The sequence below is a fragment of the Arachis duranensis genome, chromosome 3, assembly GCF_000817695.3.
Source record: "Arachis duranensis cultivar V14167 chromosome 3, aradu.V14167.gnm2.J7QH, whole genome shotgun sequence".
NCBI lineage: Eukaryota > Viridiplantae > Streptophyta > Magnoliopsida > Fabales > Fabaceae > Arachis > Arachis duranensis.
Genome location: NC_029774.3, coordinates 324,323 through 335,347, shown reverse-complemented (window position 1 = coordinate 335,347; position 11,025 = coordinate 324,323). Strand labels below are relative to the sequence as shown.

General features: G+C 38.5%; 3 protein-coding genes across 3 annotated transcripts in view; all 3 read right to left on the bottom strand.

Annotated features, from left to right (window-relative positions):
- Window positions 1-798: 798 nt before the first annotated feature.
- LOC107476515 (subtilisin-like serine-protease S) lies at window positions 799-4,335 on the bottom strand. Its single transcript, XM_016096334.3, has 11 exons — window positions 4,226-4,335; window positions 3,638-3,729; window positions 3,417-3,514; window positions 3,185-3,337; window positions 3,001-3,112; window positions 2,383-2,923; window positions 2,220-2,314; window positions 1,910-2,149; window positions 1,721-1,835; window positions 1,436-1,643; window positions 799-1,358 (listed from the first exon to the last, which is right to left on the bottom strand). The coding sequence occupies exons 1-11, from the start codon at window positions 4,301-4,303 to the stop codon at window positions 799-801; spliced, it is 2,292 nt and encodes a 763-aa protein (XP_015951820.1). The 5' UTR covers window positions 4,304-4,335.
- A 940-nt stretch (window positions 4,336-5,275) lies between these two features.
- LOC107476415 (protein SUPPRESSOR OF K(+) TRANSPORT GROWTH DEFECT 1) lies at window positions 5,276-8,876 on the bottom strand. Its single transcript, XM_016096220.2, has 8 exons — window positions 8,055-8,876; window positions 7,487-7,592; window positions 6,841-7,039; window positions 6,404-6,472; window positions 6,247-6,321; window positions 6,029-6,127; window positions 5,764-5,919; window positions 5,276-5,644 (listed from the first exon to the last, which is right to left on the bottom strand). Exons 1-8 carry the CDS (start codon window positions 8,536-8,538, stop codon window positions 5,519-5,521), a joined length of 1,314 nt encoding a protein of 437 aa, XP_015951706.2. The 5' UTR covers window positions 8,539-8,876; the 3' UTR covers window positions 5,276-5,518.
- Window positions 8,877-9,821: 945 nt separating this feature from the next.
- The window catches only part of LOC107476489 (beta-1,6-galactosyltransferase GALT29A-like), a 1,312-nt gene continuing 108 nt past the window's right edge, over window positions 9,822-11,025 (bottom strand). The window contains exon 1 of the mRNA XM_021137163.2: window positions 9,822-11,025. This exon is cut by the window's right edge and continues 108 nt beyond it. Coding sequence (XP_020992822.1) covers window positions 10,013-11,025 — 1,013 coding nt within the window. The 3' untranslated portion in view covers window positions 9,822-10,012.

The following is an 11,025-nucleotide window of genomic DNA, read 5'->3' as shown; positions in this document are numbered from 1 at the left end:
GTCATGTATGAAAAATATCAAGTAATTTACTAACAAATTATATAGAAGTTGTTCATGATCCAAAGAACAAAGGCTATAATTTAATTAAGGCATTTTACAAAAATGGGTCCAACAAGTAGCCCATATCCATATAAGCAGACCGCAAAAACCAGGGATGAGTGTATCCGACTTACGTACCAAGGTTTATGCCCAACTCCATTTGGGAAACAAGATTTTGCTCTCCACAACCTCAGACATTGAGGGTTCTTGACCACTTTAACGTAGGACAACTTTTTGAAAAAGACCATTATGGATACTGATGGATAAATATTAATCCATACATTAAATTAAAGGAAAAGTATAAGTAACTAACAACATTAATGAACAATATGAACAATAGATAGAGCAATGTTAGGGCCAACAATTTTGGTGATTGTTAGCCATCAACTAGCCATCAATAATGATTTGATGGTGTGAGATTGGTGTGAAATTTCATCCAATGACTCACCTTCCTCTGCTGGTTACATGCTGGCCAAAATTCAATAAAACTGCTGGCCCCTAAACTTTTCCTCAATAGATATATTGGATGTTCATTTCACTAACTGTGTGAATGAGTATTCTAATATTAAGATTTAGATGAGTAATTTAGAGGTGTAGTGTATTTTTATTTTATTGGTAGTTGTTCATATTATTTAAAAAAGTCATTGATTATCTAGCATAACTTTAAATTAAATTGAAGCAATCACTTTTAAAATAGAGAGCATGATATAATTTTGAGCTAATTCATACACAAATTTGTAAAAAGACATAGATGGTATGTTAATAATAGGAAGTGGAGATTACATTGAGACCAATGGGAGTCCTAACCCTCTGTATGCCATTCTTCCATGTGATGCCACCAAATACAAAGTTGCCATTGCTCTTCTTCAATGCCTTCAAATCAACCCTGAAACTTGCCTTCTCCCCTTCCTTCACGAACCTCAGTTCAGATGGTGTAACTGTAACATTCACACCTTCTGGATTTTCAATGCTTGCATAGTACACTGTTGCTTCCTTGCCGTAGAAGGTAACCGTCCGATACACGGATAAACTGCCGTTCAATTTGGACACACCAATGGAAGGGTAGTTGAAGTTGTATGAAGCCGTAGGATTAGGATATTTCTGACATTCTCCTCCAGTAGTGAGGTTCTTCAGTTGTGCTGCTGATGCTCCATTGCTACATAGAAACTTGACAACATCTTGAGTATTAAAATCATATACTAGTCCTGGATTCAGTGATGCAAGTGGGTTAACATGGCCAGATCCATAGTCAAAAGGTGTTGTTTTAGTATCATTGGGATCTCTTCCAATGACACGACCAGTGTTGCCCATGACAATTGCTGTATGTGACATTGAACAAATCATGTCATGGATGGAAACTAAGAAGCAAGAAGTGAGAGTAATAAACGAAACTCACATGTTGTCATAATTGCAGACATTATGGATGCAGGACTCCAGGAGGGATAGTGAGACTTTATAATTGCAGCAACGGCAGAAATGTGTGGGCACGACATTGATGTTCCTGAAATGATGTTATAGTCCAGGGATCGTTGTTCCACCGTGTCTTCGGTTGCTACCGGAGACCATGCTGCCAGAATATTTACCCCGGGTGCTGTGATGTCAGGCTGTAGTTGGATACACTCTTTAGCAAACTCAAAACAAAGATGGATGCAGATTGGAACACACATTTCAGCAAACTTGCCTTGATAATATCTGGTGTTACTACATTGAGCCCCATGGAGGAGAAAGCTGCCACTTCTGGTGCAGGTTTGGTATCAAGAACAGTTCTTGTTGGATAGATTCTAGCAATGGGATTCCTGAGGAAACCATGAGAGTGGAGCTTAGATAAGAATTGAATGAATGGTGCAAGTTATGGTAGTTTAAAACTGACCTCTCTGTGTTGATGTATGATTGAAGGTCCTCTAAGGCATCCTGACCAATGAGAGTGGCTGGGATCACAAACTCAAAGCCAACGTCTCTGGCATTGTGATCAATAAGTATCATTCCAACTCCTCCACCTTCCTTTATTACCATAGCCTTCAATCTTCGGTTCTCAGTGACTTTCTCAATTGTACAGATCACAATTTTGTCCTTTATCAAGCTACGATCTAGAGTATTGTTCTTACAGAAGCTGGTAACAGAAGAAACCAAACCAATTTTTTTACATTTCTATATGCAAAGTAGTCTAATGAAGAAGATACCTTGCATTTGTTGCTGGAACTCCTGGCGCTGCGGCTGCACTTGCATATATCAAAGCATGCCAGTTGTCCATTTTTATTGGATTCAAAGACAGACCCTGCAGGCACATAAATTACTGTTACATTAGGCATTAGCCTTAGAAACATTTTGTGCCTTTGAGTTCACCTTCAAAACTTTTGAATTTCCAAGGTGGATATCTGATCTGAATTGTCTATCGAGGGTGCTAGCAGCAACAGTGAGAATCCAAGGAGCAACATTGCAGGCAGTAGCTGGGAAGATGGAGTTTCCAGCGGAAGCAGAAACAAGAATGCCATTTTGGAATGCATGGAATGCACCAACACTGACTGCATCCTCAAAGTAAATGGGCTGTGGAGGAGAAGGGCCAAAGGAGAGTGACAGAATGTCAACACCATCATGAATGGCATCATCCATGGCAGACAGGATATCTGCATCGCTGCAGTATCCAAACCAACAGGCCTTGTAGATGGCAAGCCTTGCATTTGCCGCGCCACCTCTCGCAGTTCCTCTGCCTATGCCAAGTAAACTGGCATTAGCAACAATGGATCCTGCTATGGTGGAGGCTGTGTGACTTCCATGTCCATCACTGTCTCGTGGTGACCGGAAGTATTGCCTGTTAACCACATCTTCCAATGGACCAACGTCTGCTTCAAAACCTTTTGAATAGAACCTGGCACCAATGATTTTCCTGAAAATGTCCAAACTCCATATGAGATGACATGAGTTGCTAACCTCCAAGTGTTGTGGAATAATGTGTATTCTTACTTGTTGCAATTGGCTAGTGTGAAATTATCACCAGTCACACACTCTCCCTTGAATCTCTCAGGCACAGGGCCTAATCCATAATCCCTGAAGCTTTCTGATTCTGGCCAAACACCTGAAAGCCAATGTTAGCTGTTAAGTCATTGCAATCCAAATGAAATGAGACACAATCAGACAAAGTAAATACCAGAGTCAACCACACCAACGATGACATCCGATGCCCAATCCAGTGCCACATGGCTTCCTGTGTAGGCAGAGTTTAATCCAAGAAAATCCCAAGAATGTGTTGTGTGGAGCCTATTCAGTTTGCTCTCAAAAACTGATACCACTGATTCATGTTCTGTAACACAATTAGAAACATACATCAACGGTTAAAAGATTCCACATAGGCTAAATATGATATTTAACTGTAACAGTACCTTGAAGTTGATTAGCTTGCTCTGGAGTAAGCATGGCCGAGAAACCTCTAAAGCTTTTACTGTAATGATGGAGTGCTTCTGCTTTTCCTTCGCCGAGACTACTGAAAATTGAATGAAAGACAACATTTTAGCCTGTGTTCAAATGTTGGCACACATTGATAAAGCTTAAAATGAACACCAGCAGTTATAGTTAATAATTTAATCTGTCAAAGGTGCCTTGCCTTCCAGTGACTGATGTTAACATCTCATGGTTGGCTCTGATGACTGATTCTGAATTGGGGTGTGACTGATCTCCCATGTAAACTATATAATGCTGTACCAATGAACGTTTTACTTTAATACACCAGGTAATAGGAATAGTGTTCTGCAACTTCTGTTGTATACATCATTTTGTCCAGAGAATCATATACTTATAGACTTCTAGTTAAGAATTTCATATTCATCATTAGTAGGAATTGCAGTTCTCTTACTAATAAACGTAACTGATATATCATAATGTTCCTCAAAGTGTCAAAGTTGTGTCTTAAAAGAAGTGGTTGACTTCCATTCTCTTTTATCTGTCTATTACTATCACTACAATGAATCACGAACCAAAGAACACAGTGATTTAAAACATAACACGCAAATGCACCCAAAAGAAACATTAATACATTCACCAGGTTGAAGTATGGAAAAAATATAATGAGCGACAGTTGACTTTTGAAAGAAGGGAATTGAAGAAGAGGATAAAATAAACAAGGCTCAAAGGTTGTATACTTGCATGCAGCACATCACGTAGGAAGCAAATATATGCATGGAGAGCTACTTACCTTGGGGGTGGATCCATTCACCAAAGTATATTCAATTAACAGCACAAGAATGAAATTGAAAACTTTGGAACACCCCATGATACTACAAGAGATAACGGTGGCAATGGTGACTCTGATAGCTCATTCGAACATTCTTATAGCAAAAAGGACTTTGCATACAAGATATATAAAATCTTATTTGCCGGCTGATCATATGTTTCTGCTTATACTTTAGTGCATTGAGATTCTTTGAAAAAGTAAAATAGAATTTTAAAAAACAGAAGATGGGTAGATTGCTCGAAGTAGCAACACTTGGAAGAATTTTAAATGGCAATAATATAACGGATAAATTTTATATGAAATTTGGATGAATCTTATTTTATGCCAAAGATATACTATTGGGATATACTAAACTACATGTGCATGCTTACAGACCAAAAGATTAATTATGTACAACTGATAAGTACTATGATATATGAATTCTGCTATCTGCATGCAGAGAATGATAATAGCTGCTTCTTCGGGTGTGGTTTTAAATGAGAATTTTTTTTTTGGTAAGTTTACATGAGAAATTTTTTTTGTAAATAACATTTACTTTGAGCTTACACTCATTTGTTTCATCCCTTTAAAAAAATCACAAATAAATCTACCAATAGATTGGCCAATTTCATTTTAGATTTAGGAAAATTGACAGATCCAAAGTGATCCATTTTTGTTCCCCTTAAGTTTACTGTCCAACCCACCACCTTATTCTTTGAGCAAATTATTCCGTTAATCTGATACATATAAAAAATAATCAATAAACTTCAACTTGGCTTAAAAAACAAATCCCCACCCCATTCACTCTATTTTTAAATTGAGAAGTCCAAGAAGTTAAAACGATCAAGTTGGTCCAAGTTTCGGTATTTGCTAATTGCAATTCATACCATTGGAGCAGATATCAAAGATAATTTAACTATTTAGGTCTTCCATGTCTTGGTCTTAACTTGCCTTGCAATATATGCTCTCTCTAGCACAATAAAGTTTGGTCTTCCCAAGCATTTCTTTAGAACCGACACATGCAAATGCAAGTACAAAACCAGAATCACACGCAAGTTATTTTTCTGATCATTTCAGATTCTGTTCTTATACACAATTCAGGAGAAGCAAAATGAGTATCCGCTTTTATAAATCCATTTCCCTAGAATTGGGGATTTAATCATCCCCAGAACTGAATGTAAAAAGATTCATTTCACTTGCTCCAATGGTTAAGTAAATTACAAATCATAATATGCTTAAACGGGTGTGAATCTCCAAAGTGAAATTCCATCACGATTAACCCTCCTCTCCAAACTCCTTTGTGAATCTCTCATGTACGTCGAGATCAGCTTTGCTTACAGTAGGCCTTTGTCTAGCAAGCACCTTGTCAAAATCTGTTCTCGATATAGGTGGCGGAAGGATCTGGATAGCAAAAAGAACATAAAGAATCACACTTCTCTAATTATCGCTAAAGAATATAAGGCATACAGTTCTAAACTTCTAATGTCATCAAAATATACAACATGCCAGCTCTAGAATACCTTAGCAGCAAGTCCTTTTGCGGCAAGGTCTTGCATTGTGATTTGTATTGCACCCTGTTGCTTTGGTCCACATGGGATCCACATACCCTCAGGATCCTTAAAGAAAAACATGGCATCTTGGGTTTTGCGAACGGGTTCAAATAAAACATCCTTCACCTGAAGAACAGGTCATATACTTATTAAGATTATGCAAGTGAAAAGATAACAAGATTATGCAAGTGAAAAGATAACTGCAACCAGATTTTAATACAGAAATCAAACTTACACAAACAGATATATCTGAACCTGAAAATCCCTCTGTCTTGCGTGCCAAGTGTTCAAAATCACTCTCGGTCAAGTTATGAGGTGTATCTCCTAGATGCACCTGCTCAGTTTATCAGCCATAAAAAATATACTCAGAGTCTAGGATCATTTGTGAAGTTCACATAATAAGTAAGACCCATTCATAAATAAATATATTGACCACATATATTGCGCCCTTACCTTGAACATGTGTTGGCGGGCTTTCAAATCTGGTAGTGGAATGTATATACGCTTATCAAAACGCCGCCTTATGGCCTGAAATTATGAGTTGATTAATCAAAACAGAACCACATTGCTTGAATATGGGGGTGAATGAAAAAGAAAAGAGAACTCTTACCTGGTCAAGAGCATAAGGTGTATTCGTTGCTGCAAGAACAAGAACTTTCTGGTCATTGTTTCCTACACCCTACAGTGTAAAGCGGATGAATTACATTAGCTTCAGAAGTAAAGCCAAAAATAAAAGAGACTGACACCAAAATTATTGGAAACTTAACTATTCAGTTTTTGTGGAATAAGGATGCATGACAATGGTAATTCCCATTAAGAAAGTCAAATCAATAAGGCGCGAGAGGAGAAAACAACCTTATTTCAACAACATTGACTACTTCAATAAAAAATGAAGAATGAATCATCTAGAGGTATATGCAACCTTCTGTGAGATTATGACCTAGTTTTGTGTAAAAAAACTTGACAGAGGAGACAATGTTTATAACAATAAAATTCAGGTTTCAGCAAGCAAACCGATTATTATTCTTATTACCATAAAATTAATACCTGCATCTGCACCAGAAGTTCAGTTTTAATACGTCTAGAAGCTTCACTCTCATTGCCTTCTCCACGCTGACCACATAGCGAATCTATTTCATCAACAAATATGATAGAAGGTGCACTATCCCGGGCCATTTGGAAAAGATTTGAAACTAGCTTTTCACTTTCACCCATCCACTTTGAAACCAAGTCCGATGAAGAAACACTGGAGAAAAATTCACATGTTAAAGACATACCGGGAAAAACCAACATATGGACACAAAACAATAACAATATCCAGAAAAACTATTTATATACAAAATTATTATCAGGAAAGGTAGAATTCGAAAACCAACATAGCACAACGCACATAAGAAATTCACCCGTTGCCAAGAAAGGGGCAGTTGAGGGAGGAGAATAGGAAAATAATGCAATAATTTTTCTATGAATGGTCAGCACTGCCTGATAGGGTACTGAAAACAGGAAGAAAAATGAGGTTGGATAGTGGCTAAATTTTCATGATTCCATAAAAGGAAAAGAACCTAACATTTCTCAAATGCACTACCATGACCAAATGATTCATTGAAGGCTTTACCTAGGCAGGGTTTATTAGTTTTCTAAGATGTAACCAAAAGCTCTGGATAAATTTAGGCCTGAAAGGCCAAAAGTATACCTGAAAAATGTAGAGTCAGCTTCTGTTGCAACAGCCTTGGCCAAATATGATTTACCAGTTCCGGGGGGTCCGTACAACAAAAAAGCTCTCCAAGGCCGTCTTTTACCTGAAAATAGGCCACAGCAGAAGCCAAAACTAATTTAACATTTAATAAACAGAAGGAAATAAAAAGAGACAAACAAACTTAACAAGCTAAATAATATCCTGCTTATAACGCATCAACACAAACACACACAATATTCAATCAAATTTGCAAGCAAACAAACAAATTCAACAGTATTCTGTCATAAACACAAGCACCTCCTTGCTACAGAGTACTCACAGTCAACGCATATTGCAATTATAGAAATAATTCTGTATCATCATCATCCATCAGCATTCACCACATTTAAAGTACGATGGTGGAATGCCAATGTTCAAATTCTGAATTGTCAACCATGATCACATTCCATTGACTTCGATAAATGTACTAAGGATTGGAGTAAAAAGATTCTAACAACTAAAGAAACAGCTAGTCATCTAGCTATGAACCACTCATGTAAAAAAATTAGGGGCAAGAGAGAGTCACCAGTGAAGAATTGAGGAAACTTAACGGGCAAGATAACCGCCTCCTGCAACGCCTGCTTGGCGCTCTCCAAACCCGCCACGTCATTCCACTTGACGTTAGGCTTCTCCCTAATGATGGCAGAGTTCAAACCCGCCCTCAGCTTGGCCTGCTCGGGATCCTCCCCGTCCCCACCTCCGCTGCCTCCTTCTCCGTCCTTGGGCTTGGTCTTGGGCCTGGTGGCAACGGCCGCGTCCCCGTTGGAGGCAGGCCCAGGCCCACCGTCGTCAAGAACAGCACGGATCTCCTCGGCACGACGAAGGTACTCGGTGAATTTCTGCGTGATAGCCTCCTTGATCTTAGGGTTCTTCTCGTACTTGAGGTGGGTCTTGAAGTACTCCAAGGCGTTCATGTAGAGAGGGAAGGCCTTGGCATAGTTGCCATTGTTGTCCTCCTGCACCGCTTGCTTCACGTACTCTATCGCTTGCTCCTTGAAATTACTATACATCTTCTATTCGATTTCCTTCTTATTGTTTCTCTTGCATAGACGAACTTGGAACCCTACACAGCAGCAGTGCGATTGAATTTGAAGTAAGTTTGGGATTTTTTTTAAAAAAATATTACTTTGCGATTCGAATGTTAGAAACCCTAAAAGATTGATTTCGTTTGGAGGATTTCGGTTTTGTAAGGATGTAATTGGGGAAAGAGGGTGAACGCGTTTGGATGAAGTTGTCGATGGCGTAAACGCAGAAGGTTCTTCTGCGGAATCAGAAAAACAGACCAAAAATGTGGAATTTTCCTTTTTGTATTTCCACCTCCTCAGGGCTGCGGACTGTCTCTTGCGTCTGCCTTTTTCTTTTATTTTTTTTTTCAAGCTTAAAGTCGTAAAAATAAAGATAATGAATTTTTTTTCTACAGAACTTACTATTTTATTTTTCTTAATAATAAAAGAGAAGTTATAGAATTTAAAACTAATATATAATAGAAAAATAACATTATGAATGAAGAATAACAATGTTCATTTTCAATGTTTACGGAACAAAAAATAAAATGTATATAACCCCCTTAAAAAAAAATACTTGACGTTGCATTAAAATAAAAAAAATCCTAGTAGAAATTGGTGCAGTGTACACTTTTATTTGTATAGATTTTTTTCTCCAATCAATTTTCTTTTAGGAATTAGGATATTGACTTTAGCATAAAAAATATGTATGTAAAGAATAAAAAAATTAATAACAAATATAAAGACTCATAAAGAGTTAAAAAAAGAAAAGTTTGTATGTAAGTTTATAAGTATTGGGTGCTAAGTTCTTGACCTCACAATATGTAGATGGTCTTCTAACTCTACCAGTATGTAGTACGTAGTGTTCTTTTGTTGAACATACATGATATGACATAACAGGATTGAGGATTACATACAATACAACACTCTCTCATTAATAAATGTTTTGTTATATAAACAACACACAAGAGATGCTAGCTGTTTCCCTCTCTAGATTACACGCCATTGAATGAAGCTATTTAGTGAATATGATGGCAACCGAGTAACAATAAAAAAGAAGACAAGTTGTAAGCTTGTAGATATAATGGCAAAGAGAAATTTTAGGAGATCAGCAGATTTTGTGATTTTTAACTATTAATAATATTTTTAATAGTGTAAAATTGTATTTAATAGTATATCAATTTTTTTGTGATGATTAAGTATTGGCCAGAATTTAATAAAAGTACTGCCTCTAGCACTCCTCTATCGGCAATATGGCATGCCTAATCGTTCAGTAGAGTATATTCAACTAACAAAAAATTACACTTGCTGTGTTATCATTTATCAACGCTAGCTACATACAACGCAATTTTTTCCGACATTACAAATCTTTGAAACTTGAGTCACTGTTCCGTACGTAGCTTATAATTATCACTGGCTATCTACGCATCTAACCAAGAATTTCAGTCACGATAAAGATGGAAAACATGATAGGCAAGAGTCAGTGATATAAAACAACAGGAGGGAGGTTGAAGTTGTCTGAGAGGAATGGTATAGGGTTGTGGCGATCAACAAGGTCGCGGTAGAACTGATACTCAGCCTCGTAATCGTGCAAATGGAGCTCAGCCTTCTGGTTGGTATGATAATGGTGTTTGGCAGAAGCTGATTTACCAAATCCAAAGATGCTAACTTTGTCACAAATGCCCAGAGCAAGCATGACGGCCTGCAATCCAGAAGAGTAATGGAAGAGAGCCCCATCATGGGCACTCCCCCACTCCTCCAAGGTCTTGCCACTTTCCTCCACAAACCTCTTCAATGAATAATACTTGACAATCCTTGCGCACAAGACATCAAACCTGGGATCAGTTACCAAGAGGGGAGCCTTGTGGGAAGCATTGCAGACAGTGAAATCCAGAAAGTGGACGGCCTGACAAATATACATAACAATGGGGATGTGAGGCCCATAAGGGTGGCAATAGCATCCAACTCTTCTGGCACACAGGTGCACAATGTTGCTATTCACAAATGATATTGTTGTCTTCTTCCCAACCTTGTTCTCAAAGTTATTCACCCTCGCATTGTTCAGCCTTATCACTGCATCATGCGAATCAATCAACCTACCATAATCACTCTTCAACAGGATCCCGCTGTTCCCCACAACCGCACAAGAACCGTATTTTCGTAAATTCCCATCCAAGATACCGTTTTTCTTGTCAATGGGGGCTTTCACCAACTGAATCAGCTCATCCATGATATTCGGTTGGAATTGCTTCTTACTCGCCCAATCGTTCAGGGCCTTACGGAAATCGAGCCAGTAACGGTAGAACAGAGGGGAACGGAGCGTCGCGGGAATGGTGCTCCGGGAGGAAGATCTGTCTCCGGCGCTGGCGACGTCGTGATGGATGATCCGCCGCCACGAGATGAAGGTCCGGAGGCGGAGCTGGCTGGCGAAGTTACCGTCGAGGAGCTTCTGGATGTCGTGGTTGAGGTTGTGATCGGCGATCTGGATGGCGG